The sequence below is a fragment of the Myxine glutinosa genome, chromosome 13 (assembly GCF_964187855.1).
Source record: "Myxine glutinosa chromosome 13, kmMyxGlut1.1, whole genome shotgun sequence".
NCBI lineage: Eukaryota > Metazoa > Chordata > Myxini > Myxiniformes > Myxinidae > Myxine > Myxine glutinosa.
The window spans coordinates 38,589,282-38,614,090 of NC_136273.1; the positions used below are offsets into that span (position 1 = coordinate 38,589,282).

The 24,809-nt window shown below is 45.6% G+C and overlaps 2 protein-coding genes across 2 annotated transcripts in view; both read left to right on the forward strand.

The window, feature by feature from the left end:
• The window catches only part of LOC144888663 (uncharacterized), an 864,061-nt gene that overhangs the window by 743,275 nt on the left and 95,977 nt on the right, over positions 1-24,809 (forward strand). The gene's annotated exons all lie outside the window — the stretch shown is intronic.
• Positions 694-24,809, forward strand: TXNDC5 (thioredoxin domain containing 5). The gene is made up of 10 exons (XM_068099001.2): positions 694-1,047; positions 10,751-10,900; positions 11,110-11,215; positions 14,397-14,490; positions 16,717-16,832; positions 16,951-17,037; positions 17,153-17,338; positions 17,864-17,946; positions 18,111-18,240; positions 23,741-24,809. Exons 1-10 carry the CDS (start codon positions 899-901, stop codon positions 23,861-23,863), a joined length of 1,224 nt encoding a protein of 407 aa, XP_067955102.2. The 5' UTR covers positions 694-898; the 3' UTR covers positions 23,864-24,809.

The window sequence follows — 24,809 nt, forward strand, 5'->3', positions numbered from 1 at the left end:
AAAAAGATTGTGAAAGGTTTATTTATGTCATCAAACAGTCAAACTAGCTGCCGAGTGTCGGACTGACGTGACTGAAATAGGCCTAAGCTTGTGCATCATGATGCGCATTTGACTTACATTGCGCTGCCGACTATGTGCTGAAAAGTCTCGAAACGAAGTCAATTTTCACGAAAAAAATATTCGAAATACTTGTGGTAAGAAATATTTATCCTCATTTTTCTTCTGTTGTAGCAACGCCAAACGGCACAGGAATGTGGAATTTTTGGCAGCAATATTCTCGCAGCTTTCGTACATCACAAGCGGTAAAACATCAACAAAACTGAACCGTCGCGGTGTTTTGAATGTCGCGGCCTGCTGACGTAAACAGCGCTGATTTACCCTCTTTGGTGATGGCGGCTCACTCTTCTAAACGGCACAGGGTCACGTGATAGGTGCGCACTCTTCTTTATTTATATAACTCTGTGGTAATAACAAAAACCCACAGAATAAAAACCTTCGCATTTTTAGGCGGTGGATAGGCTACGAAGCGCTGCTTCGCATGCTCCCGGAAGTTTATGTTTTAGCAATTTCAAAGTAGAGCATGGCGATTGTGAATATGACAGGTCGACGATGTGTTGGACCCGAACTGGATGAAAAAAACAAAAAATTCCGGTGGGTGGAGTCAACCTTCCTACTAATGGCGTCGTTGTGGGTGGAGTCAGGCCAAATGTCCAACCAATGGACCAAAAATAGAGAGAAATGAACTCCATGGGACGCGTGTGACGTAAGTCGCAACGGCAGCGGAAGTGAGTGGCGGCGACGTGCTACGTGGAGGGGAGGAGCGTATGCAGGTTGTTTCTTGAGCGTATGCAGGTTGGTCCTTGAGCGTGGTGCACACTTTGGAATAGGTCGTCGGACCATGGTTACCTTCGTGGTGCTCTGTTGGGCGCTCCTCCTGGTGCCCCTGACCCAGGCCAACGATGACCATTCTCAGCACGTGTACGACAAGGACATGTTTACGCACTCGATCGAATTGGAGCCGCATTTCATCATGTTCTTCGCACCATGGTGAGTTGATGGCTCAAAACCTGTGAGTGAGTCCGTGGAGTGGCAGTGCAGATATATTACGTGTGCAGTGTGTGTGTTGTATGGCTGGGTGTTGTTGGCCGACATGCATCTCGTGTGCAAAGTTTCCGGCTTGTGACACCTGTTACAAACTTTTTGTTTCTTGTACACGTACCACGTGTGACATGCACTATGCATGATATTTTGGTGCCATGTATGACGATATTTATATATGTACGTATATCACGTAAGGATTTTCCACTTTTGAAACTTTTATTTTAAAAACACTTGTGTGCACAGGTTGTAACACCGCGCCAATTTCGTGCACAGGTTGTAACACCACGCAAGTCGCGTGCACACGTTGTAACGTCGTGCGCACAGGTTGTAACATCGTGCACACAGGTTGTAACGTCACGCGCATTTCGCATGCCCAGGTTGTAACACCGCGCAAGTCACGTGCACAGGTTGTAACACCGCGCAAGTCGTGTGCACAGGTTGTAACACCGCGCAAGTCACGTGCACAGGTTGTAACTGCGCAAGTCGCGTGCACAGGTTGTAACACCACGCAAGTCACGTGCACAGGTTGTAACACCGCGCAAGTCGCGTGCACAGGTTGTAACACCGCGCAAGTCGCGTGCACAGGTTGTAACAGCGCAAGTCACGTGCACAGGTTGTAACACCGCGCAAGTCGCGTACACAGGTTGTAACACCGCGCAAGTCGCGTGCACAGGTTGTAACACAGCGCAAGTCGCGTGCACAGGTTTTAACACTGCACAGGTTGTAAAACCGTGCAAGTCGCGCACACAAGTTGTAACATCGCGCAAGTCAGAACTGAATCCATGCATTTTGTGCTGTCTCGTGACGTCGCTTGCAACACTCAACAAGACGAGATGGCACTGCATCCTCTCTTTTTACACTTTGCAGGATTTAAGGATGGAGATGACACAAACGCACACAGTCGAGTCAAACACACACACACACACACACACACACACACACACACACACACACACACACACACACACACACACACACACACACACACACACACACACACACACACACACACACTCAAACACAATCACTGAGTTTGGGGGAAGTGCCGTCACTTCCTGGGGCATTTTGGGTACCAGTGACACCACAACAATGGTGCCGTCTTTCTCGCCACACTACTACTACAACAACAACAAACAACAACAGGCATTTTAAGGCCATTTTCCCTGCGAGAGTGGGGGTTAGCCTTGTGGGCCCCATGACAATCTTCTCCATTTTGCCCTATTTTCTGCATCTCCCCTTGTTAACCCCCTTGCCCGCATTTCTTCTTCCACCACCTTCAGCCAAGTCTTTCTCGGTCTTCCACGTCCTCTACTTCCTTCTACATTCATTTCCATCACTCTTCTCAACCAGTCACTTTCATCCTTCCTCAACACATGACCAAACCATCTCAATCTGTTTCTCTTCACAGCATCCATCACAGGCTCTATTCCAATCATCTTTCGCAATTCATCATTTGTCTTCCTCTCTCTCAACGATACTCCACACATCCACCGAACCATTCGCATTTCCACCCTTTCCAGCCTTCGTTGCTGCTCTACGTTCATTATCCATGTCTCGCTCCCATAAATCCGAACACTTCTCACACATGCAGCATACACCTTTCCCTTCAGCTTCAACGACACTCCCCTCCTCGTCAGCACGCCACTCAGTTCCCAAAACTTCTTCCATGCACATCTCACTCCAGCAACCTTTGCCGAGTTTGATCCACCTTCTCCATTCAGCATGTCTCCGAGGTAGCAAAATGTTTTCACACCTTCCAGCTTCATGCCGTCTCCAAGGTCCAACTCAACATTTTCTCCATCTGCAGCTCCCTCTGTGCACACCTTACACTTGAATGTAGCTGCCACACTGGTTAATGACCCTCTCGGACCACAACATTTTTGATGAACCCACTCGGCGCACATTGTACATTAAATGGAGTTCACTCCGACACCCTTCCTGCACACAGCACACGGCCACTTCCCAGTTCTTTGCACCTCACCACATGCTTTATCACTTGCCATCACCTTCGTTTTTCTGACATTCACCTTCAGACCTTTTGTCTCCATACATTCTTTCCTCTTGTTCATCTTCTCCTTCAGTCCATCCATACTTTCCGCAATCAACACCAGATCATCTGCATACAACAACTCCCACGGTAAATCCTCCTGAATGTTCCGAGCCAGCACCTCCATCACAGCTACAAATAGTAGTGGACTTAGTACCGACCCCTGATGCACTCCCCCCTTCACCTTAAGCTCACCACTGTTCCCGTCCTTCGTCCTTACAGCTCTCTCGTACATTGCCATCACTACTCTGATCAGCAATTCCTCCACTCCTAACTTCCTCAATGCCCATTTCACTACTTTGTGTGGAAACCTATCGAATGCTTTCTACAGATCAACAAACCCAAGAAACAATTTCTTCCTCTTCTCCATGTACTTCTCCTGCAACTGCCTTGCAATAAAAAGTGCGTCTGTCTTTCCTCTTCCTGGCATAAATCCAAACTGCATTTCGTCGATCTTCACTTTCTTCCTTATCCTCCTCTCCAACACGCTTTCCAATACCTTCATTCCATGCTCCAATAACTTTATCGCTCGATACGAGCCACAGTCCAGAGTGTCACCTCTCCCCTTGTATAGAGGGACGAGGGTACTCAGTTCCCAATTCACAGGAATGCGGCCTTCTTTCACCACAAGATTACAGATCTCTGTCATTCTCTTCACACCCCAACTTCCTGCTGCCTTCAACATATCTCCCACAACCTCCGTCGGCCCTCCCGCTTTTCTACTCTTCATTGCTTTTATCGCTTCCTCAACTTTCTTCTCAGTTATCTTCTCTGCCAGTCCTAAAACTGGGTTACTCTCTATGTTGCCATCCCATTCATTCTCTGCATTCAACAGCATTTCCATATATCTGTTTCATCTTCCTTTAATTCCATCTGGGTCAACAACGATTTGTCCCACTTCATTCTTCAAGCAACTCACCCCCCATCACATCACACCTCTCTTTCGCTATCTGCGTTGCAATCCTGAATACCGCTCTCTGACCCTCTTCCGAATCCAAGCGTTCTCCGAACATTTTCCTTCATGCCTCCTGCGCCTTTGCTACCTCTTTCTTTGCAGCCTTCTTGGATGCCTTATAACTTTCATGCTCTGCCTTTTCTGCCCCTGTACCCTTCGCCTTCTGCCACTCCTTGAACTTCTTCCTCTTCTCGTCAATCCTCTTTCCAACTTCAACATCCCACCAACATGTTTCCGAGTGCCTCGGTGGTCCTTTAGTCCATCCACATACCTCACCAACGGCTCCCAACAGACTATCTTTCATTGACATCCAACCACTTTCAAGCTCAACCACATCATCCTCTACCACACTCAGCCTCTTTTAATGCCTCCCTCACTGTCACCTCTTTCAACCTCCACACTTTCATTCTCGGTTGGTACTTCACCTGCCGAGCTCTCCTCGCACCTTTCACCCTTATGTTGCAGACAACCAAGTGGTGCTGTGAAACAGCCTTCTTCCCTGGGATCACCTTTGTGTCCCGGAGGTGCCCCTTATCTCGCCTACGCACAATCAGGTAGTCAACGGTTGTCGTCGACCCACCTGACGTGTATGTAACAAACTTATTATCCTCTTTCTGGAACTGAGTATTACAAATCAACAAATCAGCAAACTCCAAAATCCTTTCACCTTCTCCATTCCTCACACCATATCCATAACCACCATTAACTCCCTCAAAACCGTCCATACTCCTTCCCACATGCCCATTTAGGTCTCCTCCTACCACAACAACTTCGTCCTCTTTCACGTTTTCCATCAGCTTCTCTATTGCACACCAGAACTTGTCCTTCTCTTCATCGCTTCGACCAACCTGCGGAGCATATGCCGAGATGACGTTCACCAAGGGCTTTCCAATCATCATTTTCACCATCATCAACCTTTCACTCACTCTAGTCACACTCACCACACTGTCTACAAACTCCTCAGAAAACAGGACACCAACACTATTCACGCCCTCCGGGCACCCTTGCCACACAAACTTATATTTCTGTCCCTGCCTACCCTTCACCATTCTCACACCACTTCCCTTCCATCTCGTCTCCTGCACACAACATATGTCCACTCCTCTTCTGACCAATACTTCCACCACTTCTCCTGATCTCCCTGTCATTGTCCCTACATTCCATGTCCCAAACCTCAGAAACAGATCTCCACGTGGGGCATCAGACGTTTCGTCATCATAAATGGAGTGATTTCCACCCTTGCTTCGATCGGGTTCCCCACCTTGAGTTTTGACGAGAGGGAGTGAGGGCCCCCACGGGGTACTTCGGGCTGTACCCTGCCCATATGTAATTGTAATTGTCATGGTTCCCTTTTTGAGGCAATGTTTTATGGCCAGATGCCCTTCCTGACGCCAACCCTTTTAGTCGCCTCTTACGACACGCAGGGATACGGTGTCCCTATTCTAAACCGGGGTCCACACCGGTATCGCCACACTCACAGGGGCATTTCCTCCTCCCCATGGATGCCAACATATGGGGGTTTAATATCTGTGCACTTATCTATCTATAATTCCAGTAATCTCTGTACGTACGTTTGTACGTCTGTACGTCTGTTTGTCTGTGACCGCTGTTTCTCGACAACCACGGGTCCGATATACTTTTAACTTGCCAGGTATATTGCTGGGGACCCGAGGATGTGCCTTTTCAAGGTTTCATATTAATCGGACAATTACTTACCGAGTTATGTCCAAAAAACGATTCAACCAATCAGAGAGCAGCGAACGATCGCGTGTGCCGAACGTGGAGGACACACTCTGCCTCGGATGGCACATTTGAGAGCGTATTCATTTATTTCACGTTTGCAAACTATGTTGGCGTTAAACTATGTTTTAAAACTAATAAAACCGAATTTGCGATTCATTCGCTTTCCTGCGCGTTTGTGCACGCGATGGCGATTTCTTTACCAAACTCCGGAAGCCGTTCGCTTTGGACCAAACCATTGCATGTAAATAGAGGGGGGGGATTGTCACCGTACTCGCAAGCCGTTCGCTTTGGACCAAACCATTTCATGTAAATAGAGGGGGGGGATATAATTTTAGATATAGATATAGTACGGGCAATGCCCTAGTACTTTTAAAATGCTGAACGTCAAGCAAATAAACTGCACGTACCATCTTTAACGAAACAAAAACACCAATTTGAATCACTAGATCTGTTTGAACCCCCGCCCGCGCAGACACGGAGCGGATTCTCTAACCATTACACCACCGAGTTTGGTTAATCGACGTATAGTTGGTGCTGTTTGAATACAACAACAACAACATGCATTTTAAAGGCCATTTTCCCTGCTAGAGCGGGGGTTAGCCTTGCGGTCCCCATGACAATCTTCTCCATTTTGCCCTATTTTCTGCATCTCCTTGTTAACCCCCTTGCCCGCATTTCTTCTTCCACCATCTTTAGCCAAGTCTTTTTCGGTCTTCCCCGTCCTCTGCTTCCTTCTACATTCATTTCCATCACTCTTCTCAACCAGTCACTTTCATCCTTCCTCAACACATGACCAAACCATCTCAACCTGTTCCTCTTCACAGCATCAATCACAGGCTCTATTCCCATCATCTTTCGCAATTCATCATTTGTCTTCCTCTCTCTCAACGATACTCCACACATCCACCGAACCATTCGCATTTCCACCCTTTCCAACCTTCGTTGCTGCTCTACGTTTATTACCCATGTCTCGCTCCCATAAATCATAACACTTCTCACACATGCAGCATACACCTTTCCCTTCAGCTTCAACGACACTCCCCTCATCATCAGCACGCCACCCAGTTCCCGAAACTTCTTCCATGCACATCTCACACGAGCAACCGTTGCCGAGTCTGATCCACCTTCTCCATTCAGCATGTCTCCGAGGTAGCAAAATGTTTTCACACCTTCCAGCTTCACGCCATCTCCAAGATCCAACTCAACATTTCCTCCATCTGCAGCTCCCTCTGTGCACACCTTACATTTGAATGTAGCTGCCACACTGGTTAATGACCCTCTCAGACCACTACATTTTTGATGAACCCACTCAGCGCACATTGTACATTGAATGGAGTTCACTCCGACACCCTTCCTACACACAGCACAGGGCCACTTCCCAGTTCTTTCCACCTCACCACATGCTTTACCACTTGCCATCACCTTCGTCTTTCCGATATTCACCTTCAGACCTTTTGTCTCCATACATTCCTTCCACGTGGTCATCTTTTCCTTCAGTCCATCCATACTTTCCGCAATCAACACCAGATCATCTGCATACAACAACTCCCACGGTAAACCCTCCTTTACGTTCTGAGCCAGCACCTCCATCACAGCTACAAATAGTAATGGACTTAGTACCGACCCCTGATGCACTCCCACCTTCACCTCAAACTCACCACTGTTCCCGTCCTTCGTCCTTACAGCTGTGCGCGCTCTTTTGTACATTGCCATCACTACTCTGATCAACCATTCCTCCACTCCTAACTTCCTCAATGCCCATGTCAATACTTTGCGTGGTACCCTATCGAATGCTTTCTCCAGATCAACAAACCCAAGAAACAACTTCTTCCTCTTCTCCATGTACTTCTCCTGCAACTGCCTCACAATGAAAAGCGCATCTGTCGTTCCTCTTCCTGGCATGAATCCAAACTGCATTTCGTCGATCTTCACTTTCTTCCTTATCCTCCTCTCCAACACCCTTTCCAATACCTTCATTCCATGCTCCAATAACTTTATCGCTCGGTACGAGCCACACTCCAGAGGGTCACCTTTCCCCTTGTATAGAGGGACGAGGGTACTCAGTTCCCAAACCACTGGAATGCGGCCTTCTTTCACCACCAGATTACAGATCTCTGTCATTCTCTTCACACCCCAACTTCCTGCTGCCTTCAACATATCTCCCACAACTCCCGTCGGCCCTCCCGCTTTTCTACCCTTCATTGCTTTTATCGCTTCCTCAACTTCCTTCTCAGTTATCTTCTCTGCCGGTCCTAAAACAGGGTTACTCTCTATGTTGCCATCCCATTCATTCTCTGTATTCAACAGCATTTCCATATATCTTTTCCATCTTCCTTTAATTCCATCTTTCCAATGGAAACCATAACCATAGCCAGTCCGCCATTTCACCTCGCACCAGCCATTTCACCTCGCACCAGCCATTTCACCTCGCACCAGCGATTCGCCTGATTTTCGTGTGTGTCCTGGATTTGGCTTGGGAATTCGCGGTTCTCTGCTTTGGAACTGCTGCTCGTTCATGCCAGCGTCATTGACTGGTGAACTGAAGGTGTGAATTCCCAGTCGCCTTTTGGGTGAAGATCTTGTGAGATCTCAGTCGATCCCATTCAATCTGGAAGCAATCCAAACATGGAGCAGCCACATAACGTTACATCGAATCTCCTCTCCTTCAGAATGAGGTGATCATCATTGGTGGCAAGAGAAGGTGAGGAAGCATCGTTGTGCTCATCATAGTCCGATCTTCCAATCTCTGTCTCACACACATAGGCTCTGTGATTGGCCAGCTTGCTTGAAGATTGGATATGTTAGCGATTCCTGAGGAACAAACGGTTACCTGCTCTGAGTATGTATGACCTGGGTGACTCGTGTTTTTGTTCGATCTCACCAGAAACCCATTTGCTTGTACCTGGCAGCGTTTCCATGTGGATCTGCTGACCCTGAACTAAAGATGGCCGCTCTCTCATTACCTGATCATGATAGCACTTCTGCTTGGTCTTCTCCATGTGAAAATGTCACATTGGAATTAAGAGAATATATATGGAAAATATTCCATTCCCAAAATATATATGAAATATATATGGAAAACCTGTTTGAATATAAATCACAATTTTACAGCGTTATTGGATGTTGTGTTCCCTCAAGAGATAATGTACAATCCTAGTTTTAAAAATATTTTGTAACTATGAGGCATCGTTGGCGTCTTTTTGTGCATCATCTCGTGAATCGCAAATAAACCAACTAACAGGAGTAGATTGATAACAAAGTGCATGCTGTACAAACCGCGTTTTGTTGCTGATTGTTCAAGTTTATTTTATCATATCAGGATTCACCAAGGCTGTGCTCTGTGTATGAGGTGCTCGGGCCAAAGAGAACCTGTGGGTGAGAGTTTGGAATGCAAAACGTAGACCTTTTGCACCGATATCCTCAGTACTGTGGCAGAGGCACCTTGAGTACAATTTAGAAAGTACTTTTAAAAGTAAACAAAATTTATTTTTTTAATTATCATTGCCTGAGGAGAGGGTATTGCATTTGGGTTTGTCTGTTACTTGTCAAAAATTATTTTTTTTGGCAAGTATGTTAGTCACTCCGGTTTGTGTGTGTGTTTGTCTGTCCGCTCACTTGTACTTGCCTACAGGTCACAATTTTAAACCGATCTTCACTGAACTTCACCAAATGGTGGAGTCCATGGTCCGACAAAATCCTATTTATTTTTAAGATCAAAAGGTCAACCATTTTTTTTTTTTTTTTTTCTAAAATCCTCAATTTTCATCCGATTGACTTGAAATCTGAATAGGATTTGCATATCAGCTTAGAGAAACCAACCACCAACTATTTTTGAGGTCAACATAGGCCAGATTTCTAAAATTGTCAATTTTCATCCGATTAACTTAAAATTTGAAGGTGATTTGCATATCAGGTCAAAGAAATCAACCACCAATTATTTGTGAGGTCAAAAGGGATGCTCTACTGAATGCCATTCTACTTTGTTCTATTTTGCCAAGTGTCGCTCTAGGAGTGATTTTTTTTTCATTTGTCTGTCTGTTTCTTTGTCCGCACAGAATAAATATGATTTTCTCTGCAACCGTTGGTCCAATTGATAGCAAATTTTCACCATAGGTGCAACTCCATCTATATATATATAAATGATAATTATGACGTCATAGGTCACGTGGTATGGGCGCCATCTTGGAAAAACCGAAAAACTTTGCACCTCTATAGCTCCGAAAGCGCTGCATAGAAAGAATTAAGACATGGCTCATTGTAAAGAACTCCATGGGGAATAACATGTTAATTATGTCATAGGTGCCTCCATTATGACATCATAATTTGACAAGTACAAAACTTCATCCGATCAAGATGAAATTCCTTGAGCGTCATCTAGGGATAGATTGGTGGAGAAAAGAAAATTATGACGTCATCAGTCACGTAGCTCGGCCGCCATATTTGCTTTAACACAAAAGTCTTAAAAACCACTGAAAACACATCCTGGCGAGGGTCTGCAATCTCTAATTGCTCTTTCTAGTTTTATTTTGTTTTACAGTAAAAATAATTGTATATTGAATTTTACATGGATCCTGGATTTTGCGGAGGAGTTGGTAGGAACCGAGTGCAGCACAAAGACATGAATAGACATGAATTTACTTCACAGTGAATTACAAAGGCATCACTAGAAAATGAACAAACATGGTGTATGAGATTTGAACCTGGAATCCTCGGATCATGAGCTGGGAGTTCAGATGGGAATACAAGTATGCTGACATGGAATTTTTGAAGGGAATTCTAAAAAAGATTTGAAAATTCTGCATTGGAAAATTTGATGCTGAGCATTTGCCTCCTTTGGATGTAGTCTTAGCTGCTATTTTGGCATCATGAGGGTTATTTGTCACCCGTCACCCATCACCCATCAGGTGTGGGTTCTGCAAGAAGCTCCAGCCCACGTGGAATGGACTGGCGGATCGGTACAATGTGATGACCAACCCTCCCGCATATCTGGCAAAGGTGGACTGCTCACGGGAGGCGGATCTTTGTACCCAAGAGGGCATCGAGGGTTACCCAACGTACGGCTCTTTACTTGTGAATCTCTGTGCTCTATTGCTCGACGTCAACCTCTTGCTGTGATTTTGCAATCCTTTCATAATTCGATTGGACAATGTTGAGCAACCACATGGTGTATTATTTCCATCAATCCTTTATACAGGTCTGTGTATAATTATAGTCAATGGTGTGCACTTGGGGCAGTTTCCAGCTCTGTGCCATCTTGCCACAGACTCAAGCTATTCCGGCCTGGCCAAGAGAGTATTTTGTACGAGGGGCAACGTGATCATGCCGTGCTCGAGCAATGGATGTTGGAAATGACGTCATGGGTGCCAAAGGTTGGTTTAAAGCACATGTGGGAATATAAAGGTAGCCTGAAGCACATGCCATTTGAACTCGTACGTTTTGAGACAAAATGCAGCCAAAGCCGTATTTTTCTCCTGTATTCCACATTCTACAACCACCTCCATCATTATACCAGCCAAATGAGTGCAGGTGTATGGGCTCGTCATAAACGAAAGGTAAAACGAGTGCAGGTGTACGGGCAAAGTATTGTACTATTGATTGGAGTAGCCATGCTAATGAAGGGAAAGGCATCCGAAGCCGTGCCTGTGAAGCCAGATGAGAAGGCAGTGCAGAATCTTGGAAATGCACGAATGTAAGACTAATCACTGCTCAATGTGTGTGACAGGCCGCAGCCTCCCATGGGGGTTAGAATCAGCGAACTGAAGGCAAAAATCATGTTTTTAGGTCACCATTTCATTGTTAGAGATGCTAATAAACTGACATAGCCGGACTGATATAATAAACTGATATATAAAGGAGCTGTGTGCATGCACCAGGGAGTGACTAGACTTAAACTCCAAGTGTGACACTTACCTAGGACTAAGACTTATGTCGGTATTCATAAATGACCTTAAGTGTTACACCTCACTCAGTGTGGCACCTAAATATAGGCATAACATCCAACCGTTTTCATTGGCCGTTGCCAATGAACATTGGCCGGTTAATGATCACATTTCTTGCACGATTGTGTCAGTTTCTGTGGTTTGGCTGAGTGCCATGACATAAGGACGGGACTACATAACTGGGTTCAAAACCAAATGCTCTAATTTAATGCTGTTGTAAGTCACTAGGAAGACCTTAGGCATTCTTTCCACCCTTCATCATGGCAGGGAACACTACGTCTATGAAGCGAAAGAAAAATTTCACTGATGCTGAAAAATTTCGGCTGTGCGAAAAGTATGAAAAGCATATTGGTGTAATCACTACTTGAGTGTTTATTGAATAATCGTTTTCCAGGTAACATATCGCCACTTGTGCTGGGTGGGACCTAAAATCCAAACGTGTGTCCCGTCAACTAGGCCAAGAACACCGGGAAAATTTGCAATTTCATGAAACTCTTCAACTCTGGTGGGAATGTCTCGATCCTTTGGAAATTTCACGACAGCCTGCAGTGAAGGAAGCAATACATGGGTGACTTGAGAGACAACTCGACTCATCGTTGGTTGTGATACATGCACTGTATCTCCTGCTGTCAGCTGAAAGGCTCCGGTCACATAGAAACGTATAGCTGCCAAAACCTTAAGTTCCCTTGACAATGCGTGGTTTCGCAATGGATCAAGATTTTCACCAATAACATCAATAACATCCAAAATCGTTTGCCGGTTAAGGTGGTATCGTTGGTATAGTTCGACATCATCGTACTCATCTAGCGGATGAAGTCGGTCACGAAATAATCGTTCTCGACGAATTGCACGCCGTCGAACCAGCCGTTCTTGTGCTATCAGAAGCAATGCAGCCATTCCTCTTCGCTGTCTGGTCGAAAGTGGACAGAATATACAGTGTGTGGCCAACTTACGTTCACTTAAGACACCCCTGGAGGTGTCTCAAATATAAGCATGAAGTTGAGTGTAATACATTAGGTAAGTAGCATATTGAATACCACTTGTTCGTAAAACCTAATTTAGGAGGTACTTAAGTGTTATACTTAGACTTAAGTACGTTTATGAATACGGGCCCAGAGCTCTGTGCTGTGTACAGAAACACCAACGTCAAAATAAAAAGACTTGTTGGCATGCTGATGACGACCTCTTTTCATCTTGTGCATGCATCCACCCCCATAACCTCAGGTAGTTTGTGAACCTGCTTCCCGCTATCATTGAGCTCCTCAATGAGGCGATACCCTTTAATAAAATATTCGCGAATGTTTTGAGGCCTTATCAGCACTACTTGTTCACAGAAAAGTTTCGTCAGCATGAGAGCAAAACTCGGCCTCCATCTTAAAACGTCAAGTATAGAACACTAAAACAGGGTGCGGTGATAAACGAGCGAATTCGATATGAAGAACATTGTGTTCTTTAGCATATCCTTATTTGGTTCATTTATAAAGGAGCTGTGATTGTTTTGCTCGTCGTGTTCGAAGCTATGTGGCACCGCTTGATCAACTTGTTGGAAACTTGGATCGCAAAACTATTACGGGTGGCTCACGCAATAAAAATGGCTTCCCCCTCCAAGAAACATAGCTTCCCTGTCCAAGTACATCTGTTGAAAACAGTTACAATTGCCTGGTACAACTCCAACGTGTGGATAAAATGCTCGGTATGTCCATCTCAAGGGTCACGGTTAGTGAAGACTAATAAATAATTCTTCAAAATTGTCGACATTATTGTGACTGTGAAAGTCACGGAGCTGGCAAGCAGGACGTCGTGGGCGGTGCACCTTTTCTGCGGTTCCATCAATCTGAAAAAGGCACACTTACATCGTCAGCAATAAAAGGGAACACATTGTACAAAATATCCTGGATTCCAAGACTGAAGAGTCTGGGCTTGGTCAAAGCATCCTGCATCATCCAGAACCTTCTTGATTGCCTTATCTGCAGATTCCGATTTAAGAAAGAAAACCCCTTCCATACATCGACACTGCAATTATACCTGACTGTCTAATACTCGCCATTACACGCGTGTGCTTCCATCTGCGTAGTTTGTCCAACCACGTATCTCACAGTTTCCTCGTCAAGTTGTACAGTTGTATTCGCGTTTGCTACTGGATTGGCATCAGTGACTGGGAAATGCAGGTATTGATTATCATTCTGACTCAGAGGTGTGGTTGGCTGTTAAATACCAAAGTTTAACAAAAGCAGCTCATTATTTGGGGTTGCGCCCTCTGTGTGTACCCATCGACCTATTTTGTTCTGGTACATGCTGTGGGATATTCAAAATCAACAAATCAAATAAATATCTAATAGCCTGGTTAGAACCCAGTGAACGTTTGTTACTCCATGTTACACTGTTGGGAGGAAACTTTCTTCAAATCCCATGACGGTTTACATTTACATGTGACTGCATGAGGGCTTCGACCCATAAACTGATCACACAGTCTTGTCATCAAAGGATATAGTTGATGCTTGTCAATGTTGTGGGATTTTGATGGATTGCTTTGTTGTTGCACAATGACTTTAAATGTACAATGTCGTATCTGATGAAATGCTGTTCCATTAATTTTGTCCTGCACTTGCAGGATGACCATGAAACCGAGGCCTTGCCGGAACAATCGGAACATGAACCTTTGTTCACCTTGAATTCCACCTCCTTCCAAAAACACATTGCCAAAGGTATGGAGGCTTATAAGCTTAGGATTGTGTTGGTTTTTAACATATTGTACATCCTGGAACATGGCACAACGAGTTGTACTATGTACGCAAGTATGACAATTTCTGACTTTTCTTCTGTATACAAAGTCAGGGCTCATAGTAGAGAAAGAGGACACGTGAGCTGATGCCGTCTGGTCCAGTTGCAGTGTCAGAGTTGAGGATTGGAAGAACCTTCACCTTTTCAGGTGCAGGAGCAGTTGGGTACGTCTTGATATGTTAGATACAGAAAGAGGGGTTGAGGGCACAAGATTTGGAAGAAAATACAGAATTGAGGCATTCTGCTTTCGAACGAGCGGAGTCGGCTGTGGTGCCATTTGAAGAGAGGGAAAGGGAGCATACACAAGAGACAGACTTAACAAGGTGCCACTAGGTTTTAGAGGAGGGAGTCGAGTTGAAAGTTCATTTTTAGCTCACCTGGACCAAAGTTCAGGTGAGCTTATGCAATGGCGCATCATCCGTCGGTCCGTAAACACTTGCAACTTCTTCTCCGAAACCGCTGAAGAGATTGCTACCAAATTTGGCACAAATTATATTTGTTGTGTTGTGCCTAAAGTTTGTTCATGGCATTTAAAAAAAAAAAAAAAAGGGGACTAAGGGGGTTTACCGGGGTCAAAGTGGGTCCAGGTTTGAACCCCAAAATAGGAATTTGCTTTCTTCTCTGAAACTACACACAGGATTTCGATGAAACTTAACCACAACCTTCACCACCTGTGATGTACCAAAGTTTGTTCACGGCATTAAAAAAAATCTGCTCCTTTGTTCAAGGCATTAGAAAAATTGGGGTCTTAGGAGGTATATGGGGTTGGGGGGAGAGGGGGTTGCCCCCCAAAATAGGTATGTTTTTCTTTGTTTAAAGTCTTATGATTATGTTCGTATGATTCCACATGCTGCCCTGTCTTCTAGCAACCATTTAAATTGGTTTAAAATACCCTTAGTCGGTGCAGTATACTGTTTATTCTACCAGGTAAGCGCCAGGGGTATTACCCCGATGTTTAAGGTTGGACAGGTGTTGTTTTCTGTATCTCCTTCCTGAGAGTGGACCCACACTTGTTGCGAGCTTTGCGGAATGCACCAATATTTCCTTCAGTCGCATTTGCCTTCCAGGAAGAGCACTCAAGTTGTTTTAAGGCAGTTGCCTCCCCATAGTATTCGGTGTACCATGGGTGGGAGGATGGGTATGAAAACTGAATACGAGATGGGATTAATCTGTGCCTAAGTGAAAGCATGTTTCTGTGGATGGGGGGCGGGGGGGGTAGATATAGGAAGCCAGTCCTGAAGAGAGATGGCCGCTTGCAGTGAACTGCCAGACTCTCTGGCGTTGCGAATGGTTGAGTGGCCAGAGAGATGTTGATCTTCACAAGCACATGATCGGATGAACCAATTGGAGCAGAGGAAGAGCAGGAGACATTGATGAGCATGCTGGTAGTCTCCAAGTTCAGAAGGGAGTATTTTCCATCTGGAAAAGTCTGGGTCAGAAAGTTTAGAGATTGAGTCCGTCCCATGGAGTCGCTGAAGTGTCACGGCTGGTGAGAGGTACCAACACCTAATCTATTTGAATGGTGACAATTGAAATCGCCACATAAGAGACACAGACAGAGTGGATGGATGGATGGAGTCATCACTGTTAAGAGGACAGGACAACACACAGACAAACAAGAGGTTGTAGAAATGTTGACCTTTCTTGGACTATAGTGAGTATCTTGTTGGGAGACCTTTTTTGCCCATTCAATCACAAGTAATAACCGTGTATACATGAACTGTGCTGTCCTTTATATATTGAAAAAGTCAAATCACTTTGTCGGGGGAAAAAAAAAAACAAAAAAAAAAACGATGAACAAAACATGATGAAGCTTGGCCTGTACTCAAGTGGATGCACTGATAGGCTGAGAGCAATGCACACATCATTGAGGTTAAAAATCAAACAGTAAATATTTTATAATCATTTTGATAGGAGGAACAACAGAAAAGGATAAATGAAAAAGAAGATTATTTTGTACGATAAAATATATTACCTTCCAAGCAGCCGAGTGCAAAAGATGATGACCCTGCACACAGTTACCTCTGCACCGACTAGTCACCACATTTGAGAATAGTTTCCTCGTTCAGCTTCACCATGTAAAGATAAAAGTGAAATGGGAGAAAGTCTTGTTATCTAGCCTGGTGTGTACACCCCTCCGTCCCCGACAGGTCATCATTTTGTGAAGTTCTACGCTCCGTGGTGCGGTCACTGCAAAGCTTTGGCGCCTACGTGGGAAGAACTTGCCTTGATCCTCAAGAACTCGAACATAGTTACAGTCGCCAAGGTAATTTTGCCATTTGCGATGGCGTGGGAACTCGGTAAAGATAATCCTATTGAATGATGGATTTGTTTCGGATAGTGCCGTCTCCACCACGCGCTCACCTCCTCCCGTCTGTCTTCAGATTGATTGTACTCAGGAGGTGTCTCTCTGTCGTGAGAATGGTATCAAGGGCTATCCCACTCTCATATGGTTCAAGAATGGCAAGCTGGTGAGAGATTTTCTGACTTGTGCTTTCGCCAGTATGTACAACCGATAACCGACGACAGTAGCTCGATGGTTGTGGTAATTTGTTCTTCTTTTGTTTTTGTTCCTGGTCGTACCAGCTGGAGCATTATCGTGGTCGAAGGGACCTTGAATCCCTGAAGCAATACATCCAGTCTCAACTTCACATTGAGGCAGCGGCGGAAACCACTGAGGATGAAGAAGATTCCTCGGATAATGAGGATGACGGCGAGGCTGAGCAAGCCAATATGGAAGAAGAAGAAGAAGGAGGAGGAGGAGGAAATGAGGTCGGAACTTGAAAGGCTGATGTACTTGGCAATTATTCCTCTTTGAATTGTTTTTCCTTCTTAAAAACTCCAAAACCCAATTTATCATTTTACGACAAATACTCTCACGGATAATGAATGTTAAAGGAACCAAACTGTTCCTTCCAGGTAGAGATTTAAATCCAGAAAGTAGCATTTAAAAACTTGGGGTAATGTTTTGTCGTGTTCAAGTACCACGATTTGTTCCCATGGATGGTTGAAGACCATGATTGTTATAATCTACCATGCACGTAGCGGTGAAGATGTGTGTAAGATGTTCCCATGGATGGTTGAAGACCATGTTTGTTATCTACCATGCGCGTAGCGGTGAAGATGTGTGTAAGATGTTCCCATGGATGGTTGAAGACCATGTTTGTTATCTACCATGCGCGTAGCGGTGAAGATGTGTGTAAGATGTTCCCATGGATGGTTGAAGACCATGTTTGTTATCTACCATGCGCGTAGCGGTGAAGATGTGTGAAAGATGTTCCCATTTGTGTCATGCAGTCCAACGTCGTCACACTAACCTCCCAGAATTTTGACGAGACGGTGGCACGGGGCATCAGCTTTGTGAAGTTCTTCACTCCTTGGTGAGAAACTTCATCCTAATGATTGTACGTCTGAGTTTTTTTTTGTTTTGTTTTTTTGTTTTTTTTCATTTTCATCTCGAGCTCATTCCAAACTTTTTCCATTTTGCCTCCTTCTCCTCTTCCATCTCCTGCCACATCCCCTCAAATTTTGTTCTCACGTGCAGGTGTGGGTATTGCAAGTCTCTGATTGGAACGTGGGAAGAGCTTTCCATGAAAAAGTTCCCGGGTCTTCCACATGTGAACATCGCTCAATTGGACTGCACTTCAGATAAGGATCTTTGTAGCAAGTTTAAGGTGGGTCTGATATAAGCCACGTGGTGTCGGGTAACGCGTAATCAAAAACAAAAAAAGTCTAGGCTCCTATTAGGGCTGGAACATAGAAAAGCTAGAACAGTGTAAATGGAGAAACAACAACAACAACAGGGTAGAGGGACACTTTGAGGAAGAATGAGAGAGGAAGAGGATTTGTGGTGACTTATCACCAGCATACTGAACAAGTACCTCCCCCATTCACCTTTGGTCGATCACTAGGCTTGGCTTGCCAGTTCGGGAAATTTGCTTTGTCCAAAAAAGTTCTCCCACCGACCTCGTAAATACCTCGTTTCCATGCACCACTCAACCTGGGTTAAAAGCGGTGCTGTGGGCCCAGGTTCTCCTGCAGCCCGCCTATGATCGTCGATTGGAGCGGAGTGAAAAGCTCTAATTACAATTTGATGGGTGTTTCTGATGGATGAGCGGTTCTTTCACAGCAAGTCTTGAAAATCTTATGTAATGGGGAAATAAACTAACCCTGCCTGTGCAATGTGTGCATGCCAGCTGAGTCTGTGGTCAGAGGTGCACTGCTAGGCCTGAGGGAGAGTGTCTGCGCAGTTTTGCCAATTTCAGACCTTGAATCCTAATGATAAACTCATGTCACGATCTAAATTTTTTGCAAGTCTTTCTTTTCTTTTGTCTACTCAGCGCATTTACAAGGTGCCAAAGAATAATTGGTATTATCATAGGCCAAACAATGGCATCTTTGTGCATCTTTCAAAAATCCAATCTCACCCCTCCTCTCCAAATCTTCCCCATAACCCCTCCCCTCCAAATCTTACCCATCACCCCTCCCCTCCAAATCTTCCCCATCACCCATCCCTTTCAAATCTCCCCCCTTGCCCCCTCCCTCCTAAACTACTCCCTCACCCCTCCCCGCCAAGACGCCCCCTCGCCCCTCCCCTCCTAGACTCCTGCCTCACCCCTCCCCTCCAAATCTCCCCCATATCCCATCCCTTTCAAATCCCTCCCCTTGTCCCTTCCCTCCCAAACTCCCCCCTCACCCCTCCCCTTCAAATCTCCCCACCCTCATTGCTTCTCAATTTCCCCCCGCTCACTCCCCCTCCTCAAAGCGTCCTCCCCGCTTCTTCCCCCTTCAAACTCTCACCTCCATCTCCCCCAACCTTCTGCCTCGCTCTTACCCCTCCTCAAATAACACCTCATTGTGGCTCACCCAATCACCATCAAACCTTTTGTCCGCCCCATCCTTCCCTTTCTCCGAGCTATTCTGAAATCTCTGACACACCTTCAACAGCTCTCCCTACCTCTTCCACCTCTTCCACATCTTACCCTACCCCTCCTCCCCCCTGTTCTGTATCTGATGCTCCCCCTTCCTCTTCATTAACGGTATGGACCTCAAACATCCGGGGCCTTCGTTCAAACTTAACTGATCTCTCCATACAGGTTGCTTCTGTCAAACCAGACGTGATCTGCTTAACAGAAACTTTCCTCCTTTATGATGTCTCTGATTCCATAGTATCTCTCCCGGGCTACTCCCTCCTCCGGTATGATAGACCTGAGCCTCGTCCTGGAGGCGGGGTTGCTATCTTTATAAAAAAAACTCTCTTCCTCACTCGCCCTGCACTGCACTCTCTCCACCTCACCCCCAGGAATACCTCTGGCTACGGCTTCCCCTTCGCTCCCACCTCTTGTTCATATGTGTGTTGTACCGTCCACCAAACAGTGATGACTCCATCTACATCTCGCTGTCTGATGATATGGACCAACTTCTATCTACTCATCCCAACTCTCTCTTCCTCATATGTGGTGATTTCAACTGTCATCATGCCAGTTGGCTGGGTGTGGGTACCTCTCTCACCAGCCATGGCTCCTCAGCAAAGGACTTCTGCGACTCACTGGGACTGACACAATCTGTCAATTTCCCGACCCGGATCTCAGTCAACGGAACATCTTCTCTTCTGGACTTGGTTATGACTAACTTCCCTGAAAATGTCTGCTGCTCTTCTTCTGCTCCGATCGGATCATCTGATCATGTCCTTGTTAAAGTGGACATCTCTCTGACCATCCTCAGGGAGCCTGCTCAGCGTCGACGAGTCTGGCATTTCACTCAGGCCAACTGGCACGGTCTTCAAGCAGCCATCAATCATCTGGACTGGTCTCCCATCTCTACCACCTCTGACATCAACTCATCCTGGGAATTCTTCCAAAGTAAATTGCTCTCTCTCATGCACAGATTTATCCCATCTCGTCTTCAGTTGTCATACCCTTCCTCCCGTCCATGGTACACGGAATCTTGTGGTGAGGCTGTTGCCCAGAAACAACTTGCCTTCGTCTCCTGGAAAGCAAATCCAACGGAAGGAAATCTCATTTCCTTTCACAAAGCCCGAAACAAGTGTGTGTCCACCCTCAGGAGAGCCAGGAAACAATATCTCTCCGTTCTCAAGACCGAACTCTCTTATCTGTCTCCCTCTTCCAAATCCTGGTGGCGTCTGGTCAAATCCGTTTCTGGTGTTTGTTCCCCCTCCATCCCCTCCCTTACCTCAAACGGCTATACAGCTGACTCCGCACGTGAAAAAGCTGAATGCCTCAACTCTGTGTTTGCCTCTAAATCTTGTGTCCCAAACCCATCCCTCTCTGTACCCACCATACCCAGTCGTACCCTGCTGCTCCTGGACTCCGTGTCCTTTCCTCCTGACAAGGTGGAAAAGTTTCTGTCAACCCTCGACTCTGATTCTGCAACTGGACCCGACGGCATCAGCCCACGGGTCCTAAAATCCTGCTCTGCTGCTCTATCTCACCCTCTCGCTGTTCTCTTCACCCTCTCTTTTGCTCAAGGTCAACTGCCATCTGCTTGGAAATCAGCCAACATCACCGCTTTGCACAAAAAAGGTGCAAAAACAGATCCTAGCAACTACAGACCAATCAGCCTTCTCCCAATTATCAGCAAAGTCATGGAATCCATCATTGCTTCTGATATGAAATCTTTCCTCTTCTCCAATGGCTTGATCTCTGATCATCAATTTGGTTTCAGACCAGGTCACTCTACTCTGGACATGCTGCTTCTGCTGTCTCAACAATGGATGGAGGTCCTCAATGCCAAACAGGAAATTAGAGCTGTCTCCCTCGACATATCACGTGCCTTCGACACGGTCTGGCACCCCGCTCTGCTCACCAAACTCTCCTCCTTTGGTATCCATGGAAATCTCCACGCATGGCTGGCGGACTTCCTCTCTAGTCGTCGTCAACGTGTGGCCCTGAATGGGTTTCTCTCATCTCCTCTTCCTGTTCAGGCTGGAGTTCCCCAAGGCAGTGTTCTGGGCCCCGTGCTTTTTCTGGTCTTCATCAATGATCTCTCTGACTCTCTCGAAAATCCTCTCTATCTCTTTGCTGATGACTCCACTCTCTGCCGCTCCATTCCTCTTCCCTCAGATCGGCAGTCTGCTGCCTCCTCACTCTCTGAAGACCTGGACAAAATCACAGACTGGTCAAACAAGTGGAACATGTCTTTCAATCCTGACAAATCTCACACTCTTACTATGTCTCTCCGAAAAGATCGACTGGACAACCCTCCCATCTACTTTCTCAACAATCCTCTCCAAGAAGTTCTGTCGCTCAAGATTTTGGGTCTCACTATCTGCCATGATCTTTCTTGGGAAAACCACATTTCCAAGCTGGCCTCCAAAGCCAGTCGCCGACTGGGCATCCTCCGTCGTGTGAAGTCCTTCCTCGGCACACCTGAGCTCCTCACCACATACAAGGCTTTCATCCGCAGCTCAATGGTATACTGTTCTCCCCTATGGGCCGGTGCTCCTGCCTCACACCTAGCTCGGCTTCACGCTGTTGAAACCAAAGCTTTCAGAATTATTGGAATCTCCCGCGATGAAGCTATCTCTGAGGGCCTTTCATTCACTCACCGCAGGCAGGTAGGTGGTCTTTCTGTCTTCTACCGACTCCTCTCCGGCCTTGCACCCCCAGCTCTCTCTGTGCTCTGTCCCCCAAATATTCCTACAGGTCGCACAAGATCTGCCAGCAACCCTCTGATGGTTAAACTGCCGAAATCTCGGCTCTCCGCTCACCTTCACTCTTTCATTCCTCTTTTCTCCCGCCTCTGGAACAAACTCCCTCACTCCCTTCAATCCCACTCCTCCCTCCAGGTCTTTAAAACAGCTGTTCACCACCATCTCTTATCTTCCCCCATCCAAAACCTTGATCTTTTCTACTCCCGCTAATTCACCCCAGATCCACCTTGTTTGAAATTCCAACTTCTTTCCTGGAAGTCCTGGCAGTGTCCATATGTTTTATACCTCTCCCACTGCCCCCTTCCCACGCCCCCCCCCCCCCCCCCCCAAAGCCCTCGCCCTCTCTCAGATCTCTCGATGTCTCCATGTCTCTCGGTCCCTGCTCTCAAATGTTGTGTTTGTGTCCTTCCCCCTCTCTCCCCATCTTGTCTACCGCTCCCTATGTTATATGTTTTATGTGTCGGTTTGTCTTTCTGTGTGATTAATGTTCGCTCTTTCACGAGCCTCGATATTGTATACAAAAAAAAATAAAAAATAAAAAAAAAAAAAAAATCTTTGCCTCCGCCACCAAAGGTGGATGAAGGTTATGTTTTCACCCCTGTCCGTCTGTTTGTGAACAAAATATCTCAAAAAGTTGTGGACGGATTCATAAGAAATTTGGCAGAGATGTAGGGTATGTGACGAGGAAGAAATGATTTGATTTTGGTGAAGATCCGGATCCGGCTCGTAGAATTTTTTCAGTGATTCTTCACTATTGGGAGATAGGGTCAAAAACGATACATGGCAGGATATCTCAAAAAGTTGTGGACGGATTCATAAGAAATTTGGCAGAGAGGTAGTGTATGTGACGAGGAAGAAATGATTTGATTTTGGTGAAGATCCGGATCCGGATCCGGCTACTAGAATTTTTTCAGTCATTCTTCACTATTGGGAGGGAGATAGGGCCAAAACCGATACATGGCAGAATATCTCAAAAAGTTATGGAAGGGTGATTTTGATGAAATGTGATTCTGTATTGTGATTTTTCCGGTCTTCTCTGGGATACAAAATGTAAACTGTTCACCTGGTGGAGGTATGCTCTCTACTGAGTGCCGTTCTAGTTTATTTTCGTTTGATTACGTACACACTCACTCATAACCTGATTGGCCGGCCTTCATTCTGTTGTGCGTCCACACGCTTTGACAAAGGGTCAGGCCTTCTTTCTTGGTATACTGTACTTCTGCGCACACTTGAGATTTAACGTGAAGTCGAAGGAAGTGAGTTTTGCACATCACATCTTAACATGATTTGTGTTTGCATTCACCCATCAGCAAATTAATTAATGTTTTAGTTTTCTAAGCATAAATAACACTCGGCTGAACCATTGACCTTTAAGTTAAATCGTCGCATTTCTTTTTTAAACTTGGGACAGAGTTTGGATGCAATTTTGACATTGTCTATCGAATCAAACCTTTCTGACAGACACTTACTTGTGGTCACTTCCTGATTCGCTCTCCCCGCAGGTGACTGGGTACCCAACCTTGCTGCTGTTTGTGGGTGGCAACATGGTGGCAAAGTTCAGTGGGCCACGTGACCTGGAAGACTTGCACTCATTTGTGCTCACTCACGCCAAAGATGAGCTTTGAAAACACTCCACTCCTTCCCTTACCACCTCCTCCTCTTCCCCTTACCTCTATTTTAAAACCTACACTTGTCCTTTGGGATTTCTGCACTTCCTGATTAACTTGCTAAATGGCTCAGGAAATTTGCATTGCTTTGAGGAAACATTATTTGGTTAATTTATATTGTTGATGCTTTGTAAAAGTTCGTGCCACATTTCCTTTGTCCGACGGCAAAGGCACTGTCGACCATTCTCTGGAATGACTTGAAGTTCTTGATCACATCTCACGAAGCCATCTTCCCCCCCCCACCCCCCCTTGCCCTTTTGCTGCTGAACTCGACCACTGTTTGATCTTCAGGCCGATTTTTGTTTTTTCCAAATGTTTGAAGAACCTTCAAATGGACACTTGTTTGTTGTGGGCCCAAATTTAATGTCTTGAATATCCACTGTGATGGGATTCCTGTCCGAATGCTTTGTGATCTCAACTATGAACGTTTTTGAAATTCTTAACTCATTTCCTTTGCCTTTTCAATATCGCCTTCACTCCGTGTATTGTGGTTCTTCCATATTGCGATGTAGCCGTCTGTGAAATGAGATGCAACTGTTGCCTTGAACCAATCACAGCTTTTGATGATCAACTCTTTGCTTTGTCTCACCATTGGCCTTTTAAGATCAAGTGTTGATCAATACTGGCTGCATTTTCTGCAGTCTGGAATGAACTTTGTACCAAAAGTACTTCTGATAGTTGTAGCACAAATGAGCTGGAGAAACGTTCCTTGTACTGTTCGCTACTCTTGGTGTGGAGTACGTGATGCCTTTTTGTAACCCGTGCGTGATATTTCGTACACCACGTGCTGCGTACTTTTACACTGTGTAACCGAACTCTGCACAGAGCAAAGGCATTGTTGAATAGCCAGAGGACTTGTCGCCTTGTTCTTGAGGCTCCAATAAAGTTCCTTTGCAACTGAGAA